Source organism: Chiloscyllium plagiosum, unplaced genomic scaffold, assembly GCF_037043375.1.
Source record: "Chiloscyllium plagiosum isolate Xiang-an unplaced genomic scaffold, Cpla_swu_hap1 HiC_scaffold_12, whole genome shotgun sequence".
NCBI lineage: Eukaryota > Metazoa > Chordata > Chondrichthyes > Orectolobiformes > Hemiscylliidae > Chiloscyllium > Chiloscyllium plagiosum.
In genome coordinates this window covers 31,385,636-31,413,160 of record NW_028270150.1, presented here as the reverse complement: position 1 = coordinate 31,413,160, position 27,525 = coordinate 31,385,636, and the positions used below count along the sequence as shown (strand labels likewise).

Genomic DNA, 27,525 nt, shown 5'->3' with positions numbered 1-27,525 from the left:
TTATCTATTAACACAGATGTTTTATTGGCCACTTCAAGTAGACTATTATAATCAGATTGGACAAAATACAAATTTTCTATAATATTCAGAAAAAGCAGATCAGACAACAAAGTAACATATAACCAAAACATACAAAAGCAGAACAAACTTGCCCAATTAATGATCTCAGGCCAATAATTTAAGTCTTAATAAAAACCAAAAGAACTGCGGATGGATGCTGTAAATCAGATTTTTTTAAAAAAAGCCAGAAATTGCTGGAAAAGCTGGGCTGGTCTGGCAGCATCTGTGGTGAGAAATCAGAGTTAATGTTTTGTGTTAAGTGACCCTTCCTGCTGAGGAAGGGTCAATCAACCTGAAATATTAACTCTGATTTCTCTCTGACAGATGCTGCCAAACCAGCTCAGCTTTTTCAATTTAAGCCTTGAATCTGATCAAGTAAAATAGCATTTTATTTGTAAATTCACAAGCCCTGATGAAATCACAAGACATGAAAAAGGAAGAAATCAGAATGACTTATTACATTCAGTGAGTAACACAGCTTGATATCCAAGTAGGAAAAGTTATTGACTTTTAGTAACAGTGAAATAGTTAACATTTCAGTCAGGTATCATTCAATAGATCAGTAAATCCAAAAAGTGAAAAAAGCACATGAGTCAATGCTTCAGAAATAATGCCACTTATAATTTTTACTGTAATTTTATTTCACTGATTCTAGAGTATAAAATCTTTGAATCTCCACTTATCCTGTACTGAAAATAAATAATTTCCACTTTGTCCATTGCAATTTTTTTTATATATGAATACAAACTGTGTCTCTAATGTTGCTCGAAAAAAAGACATCGCATCTAAATATAAAGGAAACATTCTTTGAGAAACACATTAGCATTTTAGTCAAAAATTTACTTTGACTTTCAAAGTTATTGTTATAAAAAGATAGGTCACATGCTTTTAAAAAAATGACAAACATACAATATATAAAAAAATTCTGTAAGGGTGGCACAATCGATTGCAACTGAAGTCTGCACCAAGGCAGAATGTACACCACAATCAAAGACTTTTAATGAATGGCTGAGATATGACTCTTTTTACCGTAGCCTTTCAATGAATACAGCTCAAAATCTGTTGCTCATTTTCTGTTCAGGGTATCATCAAAAACTGGTTTTGTAAACTCCAATGGCAGCTGAAAGGTAGTTAACCAAAAGATAACACTGTACATACTTTTATGGAGGTCAATTGTGTACACTGTTTAAAAGTGATCAAATTCTCCTGGAAACAATTCTAACACATAGAACAAAAAAAGCAATGATTATATCGTCACTGTGTTAAGCTCAATGTTGCACATATCTTCAATATTTTACAGAAGAAAATGAAAAATCTTCTAATTTTAGGTTAAACGTGGGGCAGTCTTGATTATCTGAATTAATGGACCCAGTCTTTGGGAGTCCTCAGGACCTCCATAATTTCTGCCTCTCTTGTGCCCTTGGCTGGATTATGCATGTATTCCCATCTGCAAGACAGAAGCAAACATGGACCATGAATTAATCCTAACATTGAAAAAGAATCTCAGCAATATAATCAAACTTTGTGGCTTCATTGTATCAATGTACATAGGTATGGTTGAACCAGCAGTCACTCACGACCCAGAACTCGTATAGCTAGTGAAAGAACCTGCCAGGGTTAAACCCTCCCCAGTTGTTTGATCCCAAGTTGTTGTCTCACATGACAAGATGCTGAAAGTGAGATATGGCAATACCTCTGCAGGTGTGCCTTTTTAACCAGATTGAAGGATTATGAAATGGACTGTATCTGGTCTGGACGAGGAAACAGCATGAAATCAATTCCAAATCAGGTACATCAAGAAAAATTAATAGATAAGAGATGAAATTTGACTAAGTTGGGAAGAAAATGACAAGTTAGAACGCAACTACCACCAGAAGATTTGACTTTGTTCTTGCAATACTTAAATTTTCAGTACGAGGGGTTATGATAGTAATTAACACTTCATCATTAAAAGGATTATGTAAACTTCAAAGAACAATTTTATTGATGAGTTCATGCCATACGTATTGTTCAAGTACAGAAATTTTATACCATTTGATTTATTGTTTGTATTTTCTGAAATGCTCAACTTGAGCTGATTTGTAATGGATTTGGAGATCATTTATTTTTAAAGGATACTTTTGCAAAACAATTTCACACCGCTTAATTGTTTGAATGAAAAGCCAGACAGTGACAGCCTGCTTTTGTGAAGATAATGGTAAAAGTTAAACATTACCAACAATAACCTTTTGACAGTTGCACTGCGTTATCTGAAATTCTTGTGGATTTGAACTTAAATACCATTATTTCAGTAACGATTTTAAAACCAATATTGCAAAAAAAGTGTGACAAATGGGATTAAAAGTACAATTTCTTGCTCTTAGATTGTGACAATCTCTGTTAGTGGTGGCTTAAATGCTAAACCAAAACATAAGAAATCTTGATCCTTGCATTCTTTTATTTTCTTACTATTAAAGTATTCAAAATGGCACCAAGATCATGGCAAAATTGAAAAAGCTTTTCACTGTTCTTCTTCTTGTAAGATACATGTGATAATCAAATCGTTCATAAATCATTCATTCACATGTTCTTTTGATTTTCTGGATTTGTTTTTGATTTCTTGCCTGGCCTACATATCACACTGAAATTCAATTGCAGTTTGCTTTCCAATTAGAAATCAGTTATCCATCGGAGACCTTATTTGTCTGGCAAATTTGTTATTTGACAAAAAACAGCATATTACTGTCATATCAGCAAAGCTGGAGAACATGAGTTAACCATTAGATAAAAGCAACTCAAAGTCCTCAATGCAAAGAGGACATGAGGGAAAGTACCAAAAAGAGAAAAAGAGAGCGGCACGGTGGCACAGTGGTTAGCACTGCTGCCTCACAGCGCTCAAGACCCGGGTTCGATTCCCGCCTCAAGCGACTGACTGTGTGGAGTTTGCACGTTCTCCCAGTGTCTGCGTGGGTTTCCTCCGGGTGCTCCGGTTTCCTCCCACAGTCCAAAGATGTGCAGGTCAGGTGAATTGGACATGCTACATTGCCCGTAGTGTTAGGTAAGGGGTAAATGTAGGGGTATGGGTGGGTTGCGCTTCGGCGGGGCGGTGTGGACTTGTAGGGCCGAAGGGCCTGTTTCCACACTGTAAGTAATCTAATCTAAAACAAATCTAAAACAAAGAGAGGCTACATGGCATTGCTAGCAAAAGGAAACCTATTTGGACTACATTATTGGGTGTATTTTGAAGAATGGGATTTCAGAGTTAGAAATGTAAAGACCATATTTCGCTTGAGCCTATCAAATAGAATAGTGGTTACACATGTTGTGGACTAGGCCAGACCCCCTCAAAACATTAAGTAGGCAAAACCTTGATTTTGCTAGCTGTTTTAAGCAGGTGGAGAGCGGATATTCCTGAAGGGGTGCAGCTGGTCAATCACTTTGTTTTAAACAAACCTGAATTTATTTGCAAGATTACCGAAAGAAACACAAGCAAAAAAGAGAACAACATACTAAATAACTCAACCTGTCTGAAAATCCAACAGATTATCTCAACGTAATGATGCTATTCTGGATATAGGTTTGATCGCTGAGTTGGAGGGTTCATTTTCAGATGTTTTGTTACCACACTAGGTAACATCTCCAGTGAGCCTCCTGAGCCAGTGAACATGTGTAACCACTATTCTATTTGATAGGCTCAAGCGAAATATGGTCTTTACATTTATAACTCTGAAATCCCATTCTTCAAAATACATCCAATAATGTAGTCCAAATAGGTTTCCTTTTACTAGCAATGCCATGTAGCCTCTCTCTTTTTCTACATCCACAAACCTACATCCACAACCTCAACCTGAGCTACAAATCTTCTCAAAACTCATTAATGATGCTGTTCCAAATAATTACAACAATCCCCATACATCTTTTGCACAAAAGATACAATCAAACCCAGGGTCTTACAAGAGAGATGTCAGAGAGAGGGAGAATCAGCTTGGACCTGCTTCTCTGGGTCCAGCAGCTTTACAACTTTAAGTGAACAGACAGACTGCCAAAAAATCAAATCAAACCAGAGGAAAGCTGAGCTGGGAGAACTGTCCTCTCCCCTTTCATTCTATAAGTGTTTTTTTCCCAAAAACTTGAAAGCCTTTTTCCAGAGGCAGTATCTGTTAGCTATAATCAAATTGGCCCTAAACCCATCAAAGCCCAGAGATTTCAGAACCTGTGTTTTTTTGCTACCCCCTGAAATAAAAACCAAGGACAACATAACTTTGTTAAAGGAGCAGCTTTGTCCCAGACTGTAGGGAATAATAGCAACGCTGGCATACATTTCTTTCATATCTTAGAAATAATTATTTTGAATTATTAGCTAAGAATTTAATATAAATTATGCTATGATGATTAATTAAATACTGTACAACTTCACTTAATCCATCAGTATCACTCAAACCACTTAGCTTAATTAATGTCACATTTCAATATAAAACCAAAAAAGTAAATGCACAGGTAATGGTGAAAGTGTGGGATAATCTTGCTGGCCCCTTACCTAGCAGTCAGTGGGAGAGACATCAGAATACTTTCTATCCTAGATCCTGGAGTTGAGAGACCAAATTTTGTTCCTCGATCATAAACTAAATTGAACTCTACATATCTGAAAGAGAAATCACAAAGAAATAAAAGAGAGCCAACACTGTTAGCAAGGACGGCTGAACAGCTAGTATCAATTACATCATGGTCAGGAGAACAGAAAGTGTAGGAAATACTCAGCAGGTCTGGAAGCATCAGAGAGAGAAACAGAGTTAATGTTTCAGATGAAGGATCACTGACTGAAAATGTTAACTGTTTCAGTCCACAGATGTTGTATGATGTGTTGAATATTTCCAACATTTTGTTTTAACTTGAAATTTCCAGCATCCAAAATATTTTTGCTTTTGTGTGTCAAGGTAATGCCAGATTGCAGCAAAATGTAAAACTAGCTTTACCTTGGCATAAATGTAACAGAACTAGAATCTATGATAATGCATAGTAAATGTATAACAAGTGTGCTGAAAATAAACAAGCATTAGTTTGAACTATTTCTTTCTGCCTCTCTGCTTTCACTGCTGATAGATGAGACTAGGATTTGAAACAATCCTATTATTAGAGTTCCAGGTTAAGAAATGAGTTAAGTAAATTCAAACGGTCTGTGGATCTTGGAAAATAGCAATGTGAAACTCTGCTTAAATGATTGACAAATAGTGCCACCTATTGGAATATTTTGTAGCTTTCCCTTTAGGACTGAATATAATAGAACAAATGTGCACAAGACAGAAAAGGTTTACAGTACTATGAAGAAAAACAGAGAAGGCATAGAGAGGAGGATTATGTACCACAGAACACATTGTAGACCATGGTCAGGTTGAATTGTGCCAAAAAAAAATTGCTTTTCAGCCAAGATTAAGCTGTCTTTTGCAACAATGTCCCAGCTTCCAAAAACAGGAATTGCTGGACAAACTCAGCAGGTCTGGCAGCATCTGTGGGAAAAGAGCAGAGTTAACAGTTTGAATTCTAACAAAGGGTCACTGGTCTCAAAATGTTAACTCTGCTTTCTCTCCACAGATGCTATTGGATTTGCTGAATTTCTCCACCCATTCCTTTTTATGATTCAAATCTCCAGCATGTGCAGATCTTTGTTTTATTTTGATGTTCTTTCTAGGATTGCTGCATGGCAGCTTAAGATACATGCAGGCTGTTCATAAATTGTTTCTTTTAAAATAGAACTTGTATTTGTATAACACCTTCCATCACAAAGCTCTTTTCCCTCAAGTACATTTTGAAGGTGCAGTCACTGTGGGAAAGCAGGAAATATGGCAGATAACTTGCACACAACAATGTCCTATCAGCAGCATGATAATGACCAGGTAATCTGATGGTGACTGAAGACTAAATATTATCCAGGATACTGGGGATAACACCCGAGCATCTCTTTAAAATATTGTCATGGAATACTCTATCAATCATAGAGACCAGGTAGAACTTAGTACTTCTGCAGCATTCTCCGGGGTACCACATATTTGGATTAATTTGATTCTTGCTCCAAAGCAAGTTTACAGAGGTCAATGTTTTCATGTCTTGTTGGTTGTTTACACTGAAATAACCCTAATCACCACCAAATTCCAGGATTAATGCACTGTTTCTCTATGGAGGAAATGCATAAAGTTGCAAACAGAACATTCTCTTCACACCCATCTTGAGCAGCCAGGTGCTTGTTTTACCAGCTATCAAGTAGCACTGGGTACTTATGATTCCACCACACCCACCCCCTCCCCATCGAATCTGTCTTTTTTTTTTATCCTAGCTTTTGTTTCATTTTTATCTGCCATTGTTCTCTCACACACTCGAAATCCATTCAGAAACACTATAAAAATAACTAAAACCTATACGTGCCACCAGAAGCAACCACTTATAATCAAGTGCTCATCTCTTTAAATTTGGCCTGGGGCAGACTTTGCAACGATTAGTAGGTAATCATGTAAATTGCATGATTGCTTAGTTTTACACCAGCATGAGAAGGAATAGACTAAAACTTTGTAGAAGCACAGAGGTCAGTCCTTATTATGCAAGAACTGTTTAAAATTAATGTAAATTAAACTTAAGGGCTGCTGATGGGACTCAATGAATTGTAAACAGAAATGGAATATTAACTCCTTACATTACGGGAAATGGCACATATTATCAACCATTAAAAAACTTTGGAAAGCTCTCACAATCAGCAATTTATTTTTGAACTGCAAACACATTTCCAAAAGGAGAAAATGTTCATTATTAATTAGGCCTCAACTATTGGCCAGATGTAGTTCCGGTCACATTAAACTTCTGCACAATACATTTACCAGAGATTGAGCAGTTAATTAGGAAGGTTAATGGAATTTCGCCCTTGTTTTCAAGGGGGTGGAAGAATAAGGGCAGTGAAGTTTTATTGGTGAGACCACATCTGGAGTACAGTGAGTAGTGTGGAGGCGGTGGATGGGAGATCCCCTGAGGTGATGAGGTTATGGATGGTCTGGGAGATGATGGTTTGGTGGTGGGAGGTGGGGTCATGGTCAAGGGGGCAGTAGGAGGAGGTGTCCGTGAGCTGGCGTTTAGCCTCAGCCTCAAAGCCCTCTGCTTCTTCCTTTCCTGCCAAACAAACCAATACCCTTCCACTGACACCCTCCTTCCACTGACTGAACTGGTCCTCACTCTTAACAACTTCTCCTTCCAATCCTCCCACTTCCTCCAAACCAAAGGAGTAGCCATGGGCACACGCATGGGCCCCAGCTATGCCTGCCTCTTCGTAGGATATGTGGAACAGTCCATCTTCCGCAGCTACACTGGCACCACCCCCCCACCTTTTCCTCCGCTACATCGATGACTGTATCGGTACTACCTCGTGCTCCCACGAAGAGGTTGAACAGTTCATCCACTTTACTAACATCTTCCACCCGGACCTCAAATTTACCTGGACCAGCTCAGACTCCTCCCTACCCTTCCTAGACCTCTCCATTTCTATCTCGGGCGACCAACTCAACACGGACATTCACTATAAACTGACTGACTCCCACAGCTACCTAGATTACACCTCCTCCCACCCTGCTCTCTGTAAAAATGCCATCCCATATTCCCAATTCCATCGCCTCCGCTGCATCTGCTCCCAGGAGGACAGATTCCAATACTGAACAACCCAGATGGCCTCCTTCTTCAAAGACCGCAATTACCCCTCAGACGTGGTTGACGATGCTCTCCACCGCATCTCCTCCACTTTCCGCTGCTCCTCCCTTGAACCCTGCCCCTCCAATCGCCACCAGGACAGAACCCCACTGGTCCTCACCTACCACCCCACCAACCTCCAGATACATCGTATCATCCTTTGTCCTTTCCGCCACCTCCAAACAGACCTCATCACCAAGGATATATTTCCCTCCCCTCCGCTATCAGCGTTCTGGAAAGACCACTCCCTCCGTGACTCCCTCGTCAGGTCCACCCCCACCACCAACCCAACCTCTATTCCCGGCACCTTCCCCTGCAACCGCAAGAAATGCAAAACTTGGGCCCACACTTCCCCCCTCACTTCCTTCCAAGGCCCCAACGGATCCTTCCATATCCGTCACAAATTCACCTGCACCTCCACATACATCATTTACTGCATCCGCTGCACCCGATGTGGCTCCTCTACATTGGGGAGACAGGCCGCCTACATTGCGAAACGTTTCAGAGAACACCTCTGGGACACCCGCACCAACCAACCCAACCGCCCCGTGGCTGAACACTTTAACTCCCCCTCCCACTCAGCCAAGGACATGCAGGTCCTTGGCCTCCTCCATCGCTCGACCATGGCAACACAACGCCTGGAGGAAGAGCACCTCATCTTCTGCCTAGGGACCCTCCAACCACAAGGGATGAATGCAGGTTTCCCCACCTTCCTCATTTCCCCTCCCCCCTCCTTATCTCAGTCCCAACCCTCGGACTCAGCACTGGCTTCTTGACCTGCAATCTTCTTCCCGACCTCTCCGCCCCCACCCCCTCTCCGGCCTATCACCCTCACCTTAACCTCCTTCCACCTATCGCATTCCCAACACCCCTCCCTCAAGTTCCTCCTCCCTACCTTTTATCTTAGCCTGCTTGGCACACCTTCCTCATTCCTGAAGAAGGGCTTATGCCCGAAACATCGATTCTACTGCTCCTTCGATGCTGCCTGACCTGCTACACTTTTCCAGCAACACATTTTTCAGCTCTGATCTCCAGCATCTGCAGTCCTCACTTTCTCCTATAATCTGGTGTTGTGTGATTTTTAACTTTGTACACCCCAATCCAATACTGGCACCTCCAAATCATAGCTGAAGCACAACATTCTTACTTGTATATTCAATTCCTCTCATAACAAAGGATAGTATTCCATTAACCTTCAGAATCCTGAGGGTCAGAAGCAATCCATATTCTCATGAGGTTTTTTCAAAACTATGATAGTTGAAATATGTTAAGTAGAAAGATGTTTCTCACACTATTTTGTCAAGTTTTCCAGAAGATGCCATATGCCATTATGTTAGAACACATTTTGGTAATATTTATACCAGATTTTGGTTTGTGAAGGAACTGTGAAGACATAGCATTGGCCCAGTGGAGGCTGACTGGTTTGCAGAAACAGGGCTGTAGTGGCATTCAGGCAGCTAAAGAGCTAGAGACTGTGGGAAAGTGGTAAAAGTATGACTGAAAGACTCGGCATTCTGCTCCAATGCTGGACAGGGTACAAAGTGATTCTTCTGTTCAGTAAGACAAGTAAGATAATGGAAAAAGAGTGTGCATGTTCAACAGGTATGTACCACAAAAATAAATTAACAACATGAGAATTAAACAAAGATATGAAAAAAACAGAACTATGATGAAGGGTACTAGAAGAATGGAATTGAAGACACTGGCAGTGCCACATTTGTCTGGTTGACTGTTAGATGACAATATGCGATACAACTGTGCCAATGCCTCTCTTGTAAATCATCACTCGTGAATAACTTTGGGTGAATGGCTGTCTTACCTCAGAAGAATCTAAGTGGAAAGGCTTGTACCAAAAGATGTGCCTCATGTTTAAAAAAAAAATCAGATCAAGGTTCTAATTGTACAATAGAACATCACCATGCATATTTATCATGCCCCTTGGCTCCCTATAGCAAGCATTTTCATTCCCTTCTGAAACCTGGAATTGACACTGGGTGAGACATGAAGGGAGAAACTAGTAACTCTCCCTATTTTAACCTTGCTTCCTCCTGCTCTATCTTCAGGCTCAAGGGACTAAAATAAACATTAATGGTTCTACTTTCTAAAAGACTTTTCATTTCCCTATTTGGATTTGAGCTGGAGTGTGAAACTTAGCAATACTCATCAGCTTCCTTGCATAGAAGCTTTTGATGAAGCTGCATGAGGAGTTGGTTTCACATTGAAAGAAGAAAGTATGAGGTTTAATTTTCCTGTCAAAAAAAAAATTGGTAACTGTAGACTTGTTACTAAAGACTCTACTGAAATAATTATTGAGGAAACTTAAAACATATTCATAGCACTTCCATTTCTTATGTAGTAGTTGCTTGGACAATAGTTCTCGGTGGCTGTGAAAGATATAAAATTTGGAAGGACAATTTAAATTTTTTTTTTAAAACCTTCCAGCATACCAGTGAAGAATAAACTCATTCTTAAATTAGCATGAAGTGAATACATGATCAGTTTCTGGAAACTGATCATTTTCTTTTGGATTTCATTCAACTCACCTGCCTCTCCGAAGTTGCTGCCAGGCTTTTTCTTCTGCTGTATATGAATCATGGAGATGCTTCCGCACAATAGGAATATAGCAAGGAACCACAGCCTTAGCACAGCTTCGGACAAATTCGAACAGCCCTTCTGCTGAGGATGAATTCAAGTCATCAAAAAATATGCCTCCCACTCCTCTCCGCTCCCCACGATGTTTGATGACAAAATAATCATCGCACCTTTATTTGGGAGAATGGAAGGAATATATAAATAAAAACGTTAAAATATGTATTAATGTAAATTTCTAAATTTTCCTTAAAAATGTCAGCCATCCTGACTGACTTTCGGGTGCAGATGCAATAGCTCGGTTAGTGAGATAAAGATTGCCTAAGTGTTGGAAAATCAAATTGGTTCCCAGGAAATATCATTGGACTGAGTAACTGTCAAATAAAGCAATATCGTGTATTGATTGGTAATTGTTTGAATGTACTATGTGATCATGGCCTGTAACCTTCTTTAAGTATGAAAATGTCTTTGTTTTAAACATGTGGGCAGCTCCTCAGAGGAATACAAAAGTACACAACCTGTGTGTTTCCAGACGCTCTGTACCCATCTGTATGAAGAAACAAAGAATGAAGTCTTAAAGAACCAGACTGATTGGTCAATAAGCACTCACAATCATGGAACAGAGATACCCCCCACCACACCTCCCCCGACCCCCCCACCCCCAGGGGTCCAGATCTTCAAATGGTCTTTCCTATCCACACAGAACAATGTTCCAGTGTCTTCTCACATTACTCATATCATCCTATTCCTTGTCCCCTCATGTACTTATTGAGCTTGCCCCCAACCATTCCACATGGTGATGTGTTCCACTTTGTGTGTAAAGTCAATTCTCCTAAATTCCTCATTGACGAGACATACTTTAAATTTATAGCACTGAAGCTATTGTACCCACGTTATGGTTGAAAAACTATAGAATGAAGTTTGTTACAAGTGGATCTAAGTTGCTAAGTTTGTAGATGACACAAGATAAGCGGAGGGGCAGGCAGTGATTAGGAAGAGGAAAGGCTGCAGAAGGACTTGGACAGGCTAGAGAGTGGGCAAAGAAGTGGTAGACGGAATACAATGTGGGATGGGATGAGGATATACACTTTGTTAGGGAGAAAGAGGCATAGACTATTTTCCAAATGGGGAAAAGCTTCGGAAATCTAACGCACAAAAGGACTTAAGAATCCTAATTCAGGATTATTTTAACATTAATATGCAGATTCAGTTGCAGTTAGGAAGGCAAATGCAATGATAACATTCATTGCAAGAGGGCTAGAACACAAGAGCACAGATTCCCTGCTTAGGCTGTTTAAGGCACTAGTCAGACTGCATTTGGAATACTGAAAGCAGTTTTGGGCCCTGTTTCTAAAGGAGGATGCACTGGCCCCAGAGGAGATTCACAAGAATGATGCTGGAAATTAAGGTTTTGTCATGAGGAACGATTGAAGGCTCTGGATCTGTTCTAAATGGAGTTCAGAAGGATGAGGGGGAATCCACTGAAACCTACAGAATACCAAGTGGCCTGGATAGAGCGACATGCACAAGATGTCTCCACTAGAGACTAGGACCTGAGGGCAAAACCTCAGAGCGAAGCGTTGACCCTTTAGAACTGAGATAAGTTGGAATTTTGTCAACCGGAATGTAGTAAATCTGCGGAACTTGGCCTCCACAACCTTCTGCAGCAACAAGTCATTGAGTGTCTTCAAGCCAGAGGTAGATAGGTTCTTGATTACTAAGAGGTCAAGGGTTATGGGAAGACAGGAAAATGGGGTCGAGAAACAGACAGCCATAATCAAATGGTGGTGCATACTCAATGGGCTGAATGGCGTAACTCTGCCGATTTCGCTTGTGGTTATATAACCATAATATAAAAGACTTCACAACCACAGTTCCTTTAATAAAAATGCCGACCTGTGTATTTCTGCCTGTGTTAGTGCAAGGACAGTCCCATATATTCCCAGCATTGGCTGACCAGATTCTCAACCCACTCTTACTGCTATTCAGCTAAATCAAAAAATACAAAGATACACAGATGTTTCCAATGGGAAAGCTACTGCAATCTCTCCTAAAATAGTTTGGGACAAAAATACCAAATCAACAGCAAAGTTCACAAAGGCAGTTATTATTGCAATTGTAATAATCAATCAGAGGCAAGTCAAACTAAGGGTAGGCTCATAAACTGCTTTCCACTATCACCTTAGTAGCTTTCTTATACAAAAAGGGGAAGAAACACTGCTACAAAAAAAAATGGAAATTGTAGAAAATGGCACACTGGGTAATAGGTCTGATTTACTTGCATGGAACTCCCAGCATTTATTATGTGTTTTCCTGCTGCCATCAATAATGACAGTAGAATTTGGAGAAAACATAGTAGAGAGCAGATACTTGACAGTATGAAACTCTTGTCAACTTTTCCAGTTGAATGACACAATCTTGACTTTGGAGTATATTTCAGGTTTTGAAAACAATGAGGTGCATGAAAACAATGGGGTGCACAAAAAAAAAATCATCCAACAGATTTGTCACTGGTTATTGTAAGCCAGGTTTGAACGGAGTGAACACACCCATTCCACAATGACAAGTATTTGACAAAAATGCCAGGAATCACACTATAATTCCTTTGTGTACCCTTGATAAGAACTCCTCAGTCCAAAGTCACTGCGATCTGGTTTCACACACAAAGTTCAGGCATAATCTTACAAGTCACAAAAATGATCAGTCATTCAACTGACTCTTATCAGTGTGTCCAGCTGCAACTTCCAGCGAGGTTAGCCAAACCTTCCCCAGTGTGCAATCGTAGAAAAACAGCAGCTTTTTTAGGAAACAAAGCGAAAATAATCAGAAAACAGTAGCCTGGAAAGAACGATAGAAAGAATGGTCAAGACTGCTCAGTTTTAAAAATTGTAAACCTAACAGAACTTTCAAACAAGTGCAGTGAAACACAAAGTGGAACTTTATTTCCAACTTCCTTTACCCCAACCTTTTCTTTTTAGCTTTAACAGGGTGACTCAGTTTGAAACATAACATGACCAAGAAAAAAAGAAATATTTGTCCGAAGATCAAAAAGCTGTCAAACCTACACCCTTAAGGCACTTGTATTCTAACCAAATAACTGTAGCACCTTTTCATCCCTCCACAATGGGTTTCTATTTTCCTCACGTTTACCTACCAGTTTCTTCTCTGAGATGTTTTTTTACCCTCCCACCCTTAGCACTAGTAGAGATATCCAGTTTGTTGGCATGTGCCATTGGGCAGCATGGTGGCTCAGTGCTTAGCACTGCTGCTACACACAGACCTGGGTTCAACTCCACCTTTAGGCGACTGTGTGGAGTTTGCACATTTGCTCTGTGTCTTTCCTTCGAATGCGCCGGTTTCCTGCCAATGTGCAGGCTCGGTTAATTGGCCATGCTAAATTGCCTATAGTGTCCAGGGATGTATAGGCTTGGTGGATGAACCATGGGAAATGCAGGGTTATTGGGATAGGGTACAGGGTGGGTCTAGTTGGGATGCTCTTCAGAGGGTTGGTGTGAACTCAATGAGCCAAGTGGCCTGCTTCCACACTGTAGGGACTCGATGAACCTCTATTAATTCTATGACTTTGTCTTTTCCACCTTTGTAAAACCTCAAATGACTGTATCTTCAACATTCTTGTTTAATGCAATCCCCACAGTCACTCCACTATGTTACACCAAATTCTGGTTAACCGCAGAGACCATCCCATGAGTAACAAAAAAAAAACCTGCGAGGTGCTATAATAGAAATTGCCCATCTATTGTGAAGGACAGCACAATCCAACACGTCCTGTCAATTAAAGAGGGGGAAGAAAATCAGGGTCAAAATTAGCATCCACCTCTGCCTGGAAGAAAATCAGGCCAGAGGCTGATCTCGAAAGTGCATGGATGGAGTGTATTCTCTTGCACATGGCCAACTTTATATAGGCTTTGTTAATTATGTATATATACTCACAGCACTTGATAACTTCGCACAACTTCGCAATTAGACATTTTCAATGGATTTGAATGAGATTCTAAAAAAAAATCAATCCTTAAAACAAAATAAATGAAACAGCTTCTGCATTCCATTCAACTCACCATTTTTTAAAAGTTGGATAATAACTTTTATCATGCTTGTCACAGGCCTCCTTGAGGGTCTTGTGAAAATGGACAGCATCGTCCTTATTCAGGTATGTCGGAGTAAGGTCTGTGCCCCCACCAAACCACCATGATTTCTGACCTATTAAACAAGAATGTTTAACTAAACAACAACAACATTTATTTCATATTTACAATATCATTCAATTCACAAGATTACTTTGACACTGAGGTAATTTTTGTATCACTAAGACAAAAGATCAAAGGGCTGAGCCCCATAATGGATAGCCTCAGAGAATAGAGACTAGAATTTCGTGAATAAATACTGCAGTGACATCAAGTGGGCAGTTACTTCATGACAGAAGATGCAGTATTTCCACCTCCCAGTCTGAAAGGTTGAGGTTAAACCCACATTATGCAGTGCTGGAGAGAGAACACTGCAGCACTGTTGACAGTGGGGAGCAGTTGCGACAACCATGCAGCAATGGAGACAGGGTTATTGAAGAGAGTTAAGACGGAGTTAGATTGATTTCCTTGTCAATCCAGGGTCAAAGATTATAGGATGTGGACAGGAAAGTAAAGTTGATGCCACAATCCAATCTCATCAAATGGCACAGCAGTCTTGAAGAACCAAACGGCCTACTCTTGTTTCCAATTCATATGTTAGTATGAAAAGCTTAGAACTAAAATGTTAGCTTTTGTTTTGAGGGCAAGGAGGTGGTAGTTATTTTAACCCCATGGAGAGGAATAATGTAGTAGTAAATCAGTCTGCCCGATACACAATATGTGATTTGAACCATTTTAGAGCGGAACCATACTTTTCCCTGTTCCCAGGTAACATGTAATATCATCCTGTGCTTTACTGATCTTCACATTCCTATAGAGACAGTTGGAATGCAACTGTGCCAACGATGCTCAACATCGGGTTTTTAAAAATATCTTGAGCAATAATTGATGGGAATAATTTACTGCTACCATCCTCTCCATGGAGTTCACTGGGGCAGTCTTTCAGTCAGAGTAGGGGATGCTCTATAGTTAAGTGTCCCCCATGGAGCTGGAAGCCTCATTGGCAGAACTTGTGCTGCCAAGTGGAGGCTTAACTCCTTCCGTATTCTCGGAGATCTGTGGTAATGGATATTGGTATCCTGACGTCCTCATTAAATCCTGCCTCCTACGTTTCATGTCTTGCTATTCTTGCCCCAATCTACAGCCATAAATGCAACCCATTAATTCAAAATTGACAGAACCGTATCACTGAATGGGTCATGGGTGTCTCGTTGGCATATATTAATTGCCTCCTCCAGTTATCCTGCAGAATGTGGGAGTGAGCTGCCTTCTTGAACTCCTGCAGAGATGGCCTGGGGCGGAGATGACTGACTTCCAACAACCACAACCATCTTCCTATGTGTCGGGTGTGACTCCCACCAGCAGAGGACCTGCCCCCTAATACTCATTGAATCAAAGTTTTGCTAGGATTCCTTAATGTTACAGACAGCAGAATGTGGCCTTGATGTCAAGGGCTTGTCACTCTCACCTCACCTCTGGAATTCAGCTCTTTTGTCCATGTGTGAACCAAGGCTACAATAAGGGCAGGAGTGGAGTTATCCTGGTAGAACACAAACTGGGTGTCACTGAGCAGGTGCTACTTGACAGCACTGTTGATATCACCTTCCATAACTTTACTGATGATCAGATAGGTGAGAGTAGACTAATAGGATAGTAAGTCCCTGTTTGGCTTTAGATTAAATCAGATTTTATTGTCACATGTACCCGTGTACAGGGCATACCTGGACAATTTTCGATATTGTCGGACAGATGCCAGTGTTGTAACTGTACTGGAACAGTTTGGCTAGGGGTGTGGCAAGTTCTGGAGCACAAATCTTCAATACTATTGCCAGAATGTAGTCAGGGCCCATAGCTTTTGCATTATCCAGTGACTCCAACCATTCCCTGATTCTTTGTGGAATGAATTGGATTGACTGAACGTCTGTGATGCCGAGGGCCACTGAAGGAAGCCCGGATTAATCATCCACTCAGCATTTCTGACTGAAGATTGCTGCGAATGCTTCTGCCCTCCCTTTTGCACTGATGTGCTGGGCTCTTCTATCATTGGGGTGTTTAAATGTTAAACTATTCATGACTGGATGTGCCAGGACATAAAAGATAAGTTAACAGTGAATATATAAAATATTTTAAAATGGACACTTACCATCTGCTTCTTCAATTTCAAAGTATCTATAGTTGAAATGGATGGTTGGAATGTGGGGATTCTTGGGATGGATCACAGAACTCACTCCCATGGCACAAAAAGGCAGTTGCCCTGCATCCAAAATAACAAAACACACTCATAAATGACAGGGCTACATTCATAGTGTTCCTTTAAGTGTTGCTTCATAGCCTGCAGCAAAGTTAAGGCTAGGAGTCTAATGAGGCCAGTGACCAGTGGAGTGCCACAAGGTCCACTACTTTTTGTCATTTATATAAATGATTTGGATGGGAGCGTAAGAGGTATAGTTAGTAAGTTTGCAGATGACACCAAAATTGGAGGTGTAGTGGACAGTGAAGAAGGTTACCTCAGATTACAACGGGATCTTGATCAGATGGGCCAATGGGCTAAGGAATGGCAGGTGGAGTTTCATTCAAATAAATGTGAGGCGCTGCATTTTGGGAAAGCAAATCTCAGCAGGACTTATACATTTAATGGATAGGTCCTAGGCAGTGTTGCTGAACAAAGAGACCTTGGAGTGCAGGTTCATAGGCCCTTGAAAGTAGTCACAGGTAGATAGGATAGTGAAGAAGCAGTTTGGTATGCTTTAATTTATTGGTCAGAGGACTGAGTACAGGAGTTGGGAGGTCATGTTGCGGCTGTACAGGACATTGGTTAGACCACTGTTGGAATATTGTGTGCAATTCTGGTCTCCTTCCTATTGGAAGGATATTGTGAAACTTTAAAGGATTCAGAAAAGATTTACAAGCATGTTGCCAGGGTTGGAGGATTTGAGCGATAGGGAGAGGTTAGATAGGCTGGGTCTGTTTTGCCTGGAGCATCACAGACTGAGGGAGTGACCTTATAGAAATTTATAAAAATCATGAGGGGCATGGATAGGAATAACTAGACAAACTCTTTTCCCTGGGGTAGGAGAGTACAGAACTAGAGGGCATAGGTTTAGGTGAGAGAGGAAAGATATAGAGACCTAAGGGCAAGTTTTTCATGCAGAGGGTAGTATGTGTATGGAATGAGCTGCCAGAGGAAGTGGTAGAAACTAGTACAATTGCAACATTTAAAGGCATCTGGATGGGTATATGAATAGGAAGGGTTTGGAGGGATATGGGCCGGGTGGGCAAGTGGGACTAGATTAGATCGGAAAATCTGGTTGGTATGGACGGGTTGGACCAAAGGGTCTGTTTCCATGCTATATATCACTATGACTAAGGTATCCTTTCTATTACAGAACCCTTTCAACTAGAGGCAGATCTGGGAACTGCAGAATTAATCTTGTTCAAACTGTAGAATAGTTTGCACAATGCAAACCAGCAGTAATTTGGAAATACTGCACATGTTCAAATTTATTTTTATGGAATTGTTTGAAAGTTGTCAGTGTGACAGAGCATGCACAGGCCAGTGATAGAAAAATCCCACTGGCAATCTGCACAGCTAACATAAGTGATCATGGTCAGAAAAAGTGGCAGCATTTGGCAACTGACATAACAGGTTATCAGCATCCTTTAATGTAGTTTCTACCTCCTCAGGTACCAAGCCATTCCTATTATTGTTCTGGCATTGAAATAGGGTCTGCTAACAAACTCAGCACCTCAATTTACATATACTAGCTTTAAAAAACACTGAGGGTAAGGAGGGTAAACGCAAAGAATGGTGCACGCAAGAGAGCGCAATTATAAATGAGGAGGTGGTTGTGATTGGGAAGATGGCAACAAGCACCACCAAATAACATTTATCCCAAAAGATTAAGTACATCTCTATGACTCTATTACCTAGAGGAAGTGAGTCTTGAAATTCTTTGGGCTAATACTGACGGAGTTTGGTGTCAAACAGGAAATACTAATTTAGTCGCTGTTCAGCCTTCCTACTTGCGCCTTGTGACTGAAAGGTGAATGCAAGGCACATAGAACATAGAACATTACAGCGCAGTACAGGCCCTTCGGCCTTCGGTGTTGCGCTGACCTGTCATACTAATCTGAAGCCCATCCCACCTACACTATTCCATGTACGTCCATATGCCTGTCCAATGACGACTTAAAGCGCTTAAACTTAGCGAATCTACTACCGTTGCAGGCAAAGCATTCCATACCCTTACTACTCTCTGAGTAAATAAACTATCTCTGACATCTGTCTTATACCTATTGCACCTCACTTTAAAGTTGTGTCCCCTCGTGTTTGCTGTTCCCATACTTGGAAAAAGGGTGGACAGGGGGAGCCTATCTAACCCTCTGATTATCTTGTATGACTCTATGAAGTCACCTCTTAACCAGCTTCTCTCTAACGAGAAGAGCCTCAAGGCCCTCAGCCTTTCCTCGTAAGACATTCCTTCCATACCAGGCAACATCCTACTAATCTCCTCTGCACCTTTCCAAAGCTTCCACATCCTTCTTATAATGCGGTGACCAGAACTGTACACAATACTCCAAGTGTGGCCATATCAGAGCTTTGTACAGCTGCAGCATAACCTCCTGGTTCCGGAACTCAATCCCTCTATTACTACAGGCCAGAACACTGTATGCCTTCTTAACAACCCTGTCAATCTATTAAATTCTATTTAATAGATAGTTCGAACTGATGAGAACTTGAGGAAATATAGTGATTAGCTGCTCTAAAGCGCTTTGCACATCGCCACATTGATTCAACTCCAATTTCACTAAGATTCATGTGTTCCACTTGGTTGCAGAACATGAATTTAAGAACTTAAATCTTTAGGACCAAACTCACAGTCTGGGGTCCTAAAGTCCAAATTCACATACGAACAATATACAAATCAGTAAGTGGATAAAAATATTAAATTCTTATGTGGAAATCCTGTCTATGGCCATCTGCAGGACAAAGCTTCGGGAACAATGAAATTGCGTAGACGATACTCTTGAGGATCCATGGGCTCTTCTGCCGTGGGTTTTTGGGAACGCATCATGGTTGGTTTTATTCACACAGTCAAAAACAAATCAGTCCATTAAAATGGTCAAATCTGAATTGAAACCAACAATTATTGGGTATCTGTTTACAAAGAAAACGAAACTGATTAATGCCATGTCACTCAAAATGCTCTTAAAATCCAAGGTAATGAAACAGAATGTAATTTATTCAATTCACGTGAAAGCAGCAGTTTGATAATTAGCTTTTATTCAAGATTATTTACACTTTTTTGTGGCTGGGAGGAGGAGACTGAATTCTACTTTCGTGAAGTTGTTTTTCAGCTTTTCCAATTGTTGTAGGTTGACATACAAGGGAAAATTAGAAGCCAACAAAAAGCTTGTATGACAGAGTGCAGTGAAACATTCAGAAAAGGGAGGGAGAGAGAGAGAGAGAGAGAGAGAGAGAGCAAAAGCCAGTTTGAACAGGACAGAAAGAAAGAAAAGTTTCTATAATATGAGAAAGGCAAATGCTGGGAATTATAAACCAACAGATTTCAAATCAGAAATTCCTCCTTACCATCTTTAGTTTTCAATGACTTTCCTCTGCTTCGCATCTGCTTAGCAGCTTCCTCCGAAAGGTTGCCAAATACAACAGAAACATTCACCCCGGCTTTCTCAAACACTTTGCTATCTTGAAGTACACAGCTTATCCCACCGCCACCTGGAATAGATTAGATTAGATTAGATTACAGTGTGGAAACAGGCCCTTCGGCCCAACAAGTCCACACCGACCCGCCGAGGCGAAACCCACCCCATACCCCTACATTTTACCCCTTACCTAACACTACGGGCAATTTAGTATGGCCAATTCACCTGACCCTGCACATCTTTGGACTGTGGGAGGAAACCGGAGCACCCGGAGGAAACCCACGCAGACACGGGGAGAACGTGCAAACTCCACACAGTCAGTCGCCTGAGGCGGGAACTGAACCCAGGTCTCTGGCGCTGTGAAGCAGCAGTGCTAACCACTGTGCCACCGTGCCGCCCCAGGTGTGTAACTCAAATGTCAATCAAACCAGACCAGAGAGCAAAATACTTGCACAGAAGGTTTTAGTCAAGCACACCTGACACAGGTGTGTGCAAAACTATTCAACTTTTGTCTTCCTTTAAACGAACTGTAGAGGAAAAAAAAAGGTGCAGATCTGCTCTAATTCCAATCCACTGTAACTGGTTAAAGAATTCATTAACCATTTTAAACTAAAGAAATATAAAATAAAGGAGAGAAAGTTCTATTACAACTATACAGAGCCCTCATTGGATCTCAGTTAGAGTACTGTGTATGGTGGGGGATGAGGATTCAATGGCATTGGTACAGAGAAAAGATGTTAACATTTCAGGTGTAGGCTCTGTAGTCTAACAAGGAGTTGACATCTAAATTGTTCACTCTTCTGTTTTCTCTCCACAGCTGCCTGACCTGCTGAGTTCTTTTGTTTCTCAAAATATATTTTCATAACGACAGGCCATTGCCTCTAGTATCAAGCTAGTGACTCTACTCAGTGTTTATTTCCGATAATAGGTGGTCAAAAACAAAGAATATTCCAATTTCAGATTGAGATATATTATAAATTCAACAATGCCTTCATGATCTTTTATAACTTTTTTTAAATATTCAAAACTAAATATATTGCTTTACTTATCCACCCTAGCACATTTAATGATTTGCATATCTGTAGCTCTTTCCCAACTCATTTAAAATTCAAAATGTATTTTCCATGTTGAGCTACACTTGCTGTCTATAGGCATCTTATTCATTTTAGCTGGTACTGTTAACTTTCACAATCTGGTACAATCTCCAAACAGGTGACATCAGAAAATGTTAATGCAAATTCTAAACCCAGACTATTTATTATATGCATACTGATTGCTGGTGGAACACCACTCAACATAACTAATTCACCATTCTGGGAAACTTCCTTTCATACGGACCTTTACATTTAACCCTCCAAACAACTCTTTCGCCTGGTAACCAATTTCCCCTTAGTTCCATGATCCGTTAAGTTCATCACAAATCTCTTTCAGGTACCTTATCAAATATTTTTTGCAACTTATTACAATATCCACTACATCTAGTTTTGCTGCTGTAGAGAATTCTACTTGACTGGTTAAAATAAAGCTGCCCTTGGAAAATCTATGCTGACTGCACTCGTTAGCTGATGGTTCTCCAACTGCTTAAGAATTCAACCCGATATAAAAAAAACTAGAAAGTAGGACACACCCTGAATTGTTACATGCTTGCACTGGCAAAATTGATTAGATGAGGTCAACTAATTTAAAAGGAATTGCAAAAAAAAAGAACCAGGCTCCAAATGAACATAATCTCACCCCATCAACGTAAATTACAATTTTTTTTCCTTAAGTGTTTATCTAGAGTCCCCTTAAATATACAATATCCATGGTATTCTCCTGAACTACTCACTGTGACAATGAGTTCTATATATCCTAACACTCTGGGGTTTCAAAAGAAATGTGTCTTTAACCAGTAAATGTATTAGTGACTACCTTGCATTTATGAGCCCTTATTTTGGTCAATACCAGCTCCATTACTCACCACCTTTGAAACCTCTTTTCATAATCATAAAAATTTCTATCACATTATATTTCTCTTCTGAAAATAGCCCCAAACACTTGGATCTTTCCCTACAAGTCTGCATTCTCGGGGATAAGATCACCAGTGTGAAACTTTCTTACACCTTTCCCAGTGCCTCTGCATCAATTTTATCATAATGTAGACCAGAACTGTGCACAAGACCCCGAGTGCCGTCTGACCAATTTTAAAGGACTCGCTTGTTTTTCCAATTCCACTCCACTATAAATTAAGTCCAATACTTTGTTAGCTTTTTTTTTAAAAAAAAGCCTGATTAACATGTGAACTACTCGGATCTCTCTGCACATCCACTCCTGCTCCTGCTCCCATAGAGTCCTCTTTACAAAGATCTCCAGCTTCCAAGACAGCCTATCAAAATGTCTCGTTACTGATGAAGGGCTTTTGCCCGAAACGTCAACCCTCCTGCTCCTCGGAAGCTGCCTGATCTGCTGTGCTTTTCCAGCACCACTCTAACTTCCAGCAACTGCAGTCCTCAAAAACAGACCACCAAACACTTTGCTATACTAAAAAATATTTACCAACTGCCCATACTTTTCTCCAAGTTTATTAATTAGATATGGTGTTTTGTTGCAATCAATCTCAGTATTACCTACATTTTCTAATTTGGTATTTGAACGTTTTGCTCTGGTAATTCTAATTTCCTATTCAAAATCATTTATGCCACGATGAATAACAGTAGTCTCGAAACTTACCTTTGTGGACAGCCGTCTTCCACTTTCTCACGGGCAAAGTAACTATATCACCAACTCTCTGCTTTCTGTTTTGTAGCCATCGTGCTATGTATTCTGTTATCTGCCCTCCCCAATTCCAAATGTCCCAAAGTACAAACAGAAAATGCTCAGCAGATCTGGCATTATCTGTGTCGACTGAAGCAGTGAGCCATGAACTTTCATCTGAATTAAAGTTACAAATGTCATTGTTTTTATGGAAGCAAACGTGGAGAGAGTATGGGAAAAAGGAAAGTTGACGGTAGGTTAGAAAGCAAAGACAATACATTACAAAAAAAAGTGTTGATGGGAACAGCCAAAAGGAACAAGTTAAGAAGTCCAAGATGAGTGGCAAACCTTGTGGTGGAGCAGGGAAAACAATCTGAACTTGTTCAACTTAATGTTAGTTCAAAAGGTTGCCAACTATTTAATCAAAAGACAAGTTGCTGTTCCTCAAATTTGCATTGAGCTTCACTGGAACACTGCAGGAAGCCAAAGTCAGCAAGATCAGCTTCAGAGCAATGTGCAACATTAAGATGGCCAGTGACCCAGAGCGCCAAATGTTCCAATCTTAGTCACAAGTCTATGAAATCTCATTTCAAAACCCTTTCCAAAATAAGAATACATTGCATCTACTGTATTCCTTAATACACCCTGTTACTTCCTCAAAAGAATGCAATAAATTCAGTTAAGCCAGAACTTCCCATTTTGAAATCTTTGCTACTACTCTTCATAACGTTTTCCACTTTTAGACTTATTTTCTATTACTTCCTGGAGTATCACACAACACCAGGTTTTGTCCAACAGATTTAATTGGAAGCACTAGCTTTTGGAGGCCTGCTCCTTCATCAGGTGGTTGTGGACCAGATCACACATCACTCCTGTTGGACTACAACCTGGTGTTGTGTGATTTTTAACTTTGTACACCCCGGTCCTACACTGGCATCTCCAAATCATTCCTGAAATATGAAATTTCATTTCTTTCCTACCACCAACAGGCTAAATGGATTCATTCTTACTATCTCCCACTTTAAATATAAGAATCATGTCAGCTGTCTACCAATCCTCCTAGACTTCCCTTTTGATACATAATGTGTGTAATCTTTATAATAATGACCCTGTTCTATCTTGCCACACATTTTTTAAAAAGTCTATACACATGCGCAATTCCTCGAGGGATTCTATCCTCTCCAAATCGGATTCGTTTATCAAAAGATAAAATTTTAGATTAGATTAGATTACTTACAGTGTGGAAACAGGCCCTTCGGCCCAACAAGTCCACACCGACCCGCCGAAGCGCAACCCACCCATACCCCTACCTTTACCCCTTTAACCTAACACTACGGGCAATTTAGCATGGCCAATTCACCTGACCCGCACATCTTTGGACTGTGGGAGGAAACCGGAGCACCCGGAGGAAACCCACGCAGACACGGGGAGAATGTGCAAACTCCACACAGTCAGTCGCCTGAGTCGGGAATTGAACCCGGGTCTACAGGCGCTGTGAGGCAGCAGTGCTAACCACTGGGCCACCGTGCCGCCCACTAAAATGCTGGAAAATCTCAGCAGGTCTGGCAGCATCTGTAAGGAGAGAAAAGAGCTGACATTTCGAGTCTAACTGACCTTTGTCAAAGTTAAAAAAGGGAGAAATAGGGAGGTATTTATACTAGGTGAGAGAAGGTGAGTCATGGCCACCAGAAGCAAAGGTAGCAATAAAGAGGTGATAATGACAGTGCATAGAGAGATTATAGGGAGATTAGGAGCTGTGAGTGACCAAGGCTGACAAAACATATGGTGGGGGGGGTGCTGAAGCAGAGGCAAAATGGAAAACAGGGGAGAAGGGTAGCAAAAGGGGGAAGAGGAGAGGAAAAAGGTGATGAGAGACAGAGAAAGAGATACAACCAAGAAATAAGAGGTACAGAAGTGAAAAAAAAATTAAAAAGGATAAATAAAATAAATGAAATAAAATTATTTGAAGCTGTTGAATTCAATGTTGAGACCGGCAGGCTGTAACGTGCCTAATCGGAAGATGAGATGCTGTTCCTCCAGTTTGCATTGAGCTTCACTGGAACTTTGCAGCAGGCCAAGGACAGACATGTGGGCATGGGAGTAGGATTGTGTGTTGAAGTGGAAGGCCACAGGAAGGTCCAGGACCTGACTGCGTACAGACCGAAGGTGCTCAGCAAAGTGATCACCCTTTTTTTTTGGGACCCTATCCTTGTTCTGGGAGGGGAGGGAGAGGGTGTGGGTCCGCACGCTGTTGAGAGCCCTGTCAACAACTGTAGGTGGGAAGCTACGGTTGGAGAAGGAGCACATATTGAGAGCACCGCTTTGGAAAGTGGCCTCAACGGAACAAATGCGGCGGAGGCGAAGGAGCTGAGAGAAAGGGATAGAGTCCTTACAGGACGTAGGGTGAGAAGAGCTGTAGTCCAGATAGCTGTGGGAGTCAGTGGGTTTGTAATGGATATTAGTGGATAGACTATTGCCGGAAATGGAGACAGAAAGGTCAAGGAAAGGAAGGCAAGTGTCAGAGATGGACCAGGTGAAGGTGATGGAGGGATGGAAACTGGGAGCGAAGTTTATGAAATTTTCCAGGTCAGGATGAGAGCATGAAGCTGCACCGAAATAGTCATCGATATACCGATAAAGCAATTGTGGGAGGGGACCTGGGTAGGCCTGGAACAAGAAATGTCCCACATACCCCATGAAAAGGCAGGCATAGCTAGGACCCATCCGGGTACCCATTGCTACACCTTTGATTTGGAGAAAATGGGATGAGTTGGAGGAGAAGCTGTTGGGAGAGAGAGAGAACAATTTCAGCCAGGCGGAGGAGAGTGGTGGTGGATGGAGATTGTTCGGGCCTCTTTTCGAGAAAGAAGCGAAGAGCTTTCAATCCGGCTTGGTGTGGGATGGAGGTGTAAAGAGACTGCACATCCATGGTGAATAGAAGGTGATTAGGGCCTGCGAATTGAAAGCTGTCAATGTGTCGCAGGGCATCCGAGGAATCCCAGATGTAGGTGGGGAGGGAGTGAACCAGAGGAGGGAGGATGGAGTCGAGGTAGAAGGAAATAAGTTCAGTGGGGCAGGAGTATGCTGACACAATGGACCTGCCGGGACAGTCCTTCTTGTGGATTTTGGGGAGTAGGTAGAAACAGTTTATCCAGGGTTGGGAGACTATGAGGTTGTAAGCTGGGGGGGGGGGGGCATCCGGAGGAAATTAGGTCAGTCACGGTTTATCACATACTTTCCTACCTTAAATTTCTTCACATTTCTTTTGATTTCCCCGTCTAATGTCATGCCCATTTGATTAAATTACCTGGTCAGCGCAGAGGCAAAGAAAAATTTGCCTTTCAAAAATCTCAAAAGTTCCAAAATGTTTTACAGCTAATAACGTACTGTGGAAGTAAGAAAATCTACTATCGGTTCAGATTTCCAGCACCTGCAACGTTTTGCTCAAGTATAATTTGTAATCGTAAGCTTTATTCGTGGTTACATTCACTTATTAAAAATCTATTCTGAAATTTTAATCTACGGAGGAGATAAAGTGCAGCAAACAACTTGATGACGTGGGATCTCCCTTCCCCCAGATTAAATCAGTTGCAAAGCTAATGTTAATGTTAAAAAAAAGAAATCAAGTCAACATATGTAACCTGTGACCCCTGCCCTAAAAAGCTGATTATACATTGGACAGCAAAGCAGTTTCTTCCACCCCATTCACATCATTACGACAGTTTCACTGACAGTTGGTATTTCCCAACAACTTCTGCCACTCAAGAAGCATGTGCATTTGCACGTAGACATACATTCAGAAATGTTTACCTTCCTTACGGTGCCATCGGTCGACTTTGAAAGTCTGACCGTCGTCAACTTCAGCCAAGGCTTTGCAAACATCAGCCTGAACATCCATGATCAGCAACTCCATCTTAGTCCTCATGTTCTCCTTATTTTCCAGCAACTGGTCGATGTCGGTCACCGGATCCGACATGAAGTGTTTGCATTTCTGCAACATTTCATCCCGCGCCAGCTGGTCCTGCTCGGTCCCTCCGCGCCAGCGTTCCGCTGCCATCACGGCCCGCTGACGGCTGAGCCCAAAGCCGGCGGTTGTGACCCCGACCAGCACGGCGCCACCGACCAGCAGCCCCGTGCAAACACCGTCCCCCAGGCCGATCTTCCGAACGCCGTGCCGGCTGAGCCATCGCACGCCGCAGAGGCGCCGGCTCACGGCGGTTCCGCCGGCAACGAGCAAGACGCCGGCTCGCTGGTGCGCTGCGACGGGGGCGAGGGCGGACCTGGCGCAGATTCCGCAGCGAGCCAGCGCGATCAGCTGGGACATGGTTACAGTGCGGGGCGCGCGCGCTCCGCTGGACGACACAACGTTCCAATCCCAGACACTCTTCTATGAATGGCCCCGCGCTGCCTTCCAAATGTTACACTGGGATGGGAGGGCGATGGCAGGCTCGCGACCCGGCTTCCGAATGTTACACCGCAAGGGAACTCCCTGTTACTAGCGCTCCTGCCTATGAGCTAGGACACCCAAGTTAAAGTCCCACCAGCTCCACAGATGGGTCGTTTTAAGAAAATATCTATACCAGAAGGGCGGGGCGCCCCAAGTCATAAATTACACCGGAGAGGCGGAGCGATTAGCGCA

The 27,525-nt window shown here is 41.6% G+C and overlaps 1 protein-coding gene across 1 annotated transcript; it reads right to left on the bottom strand.

Moving 5' to 3' along the window:
• On the bottom strand, positions 1-27,445 carry cpox (coproporphyrinogen oxidase). The gene is made up of 7 exons (XM_087992603.1): positions 26,697-27,445; positions 20,083-20,226; positions 16,633-16,743; positions 14,424-14,565; positions 10,302-10,520; positions 4,577-4,681; positions 1-1,507 (listed from the first exon to the last, which is right to left on the bottom strand). Exons 1-7 carry the CDS (start codon positions 27,208-27,210, stop codon positions 1,420-1,422), a joined length of 1,323 nt encoding a protein of 440 aa, XP_087848729.1. The 5' UTR covers positions 27,211-27,445; the 3' UTR covers positions 1-1,419.
• Positions 27,446-27,525: the final 80 nt, after the last annotated feature.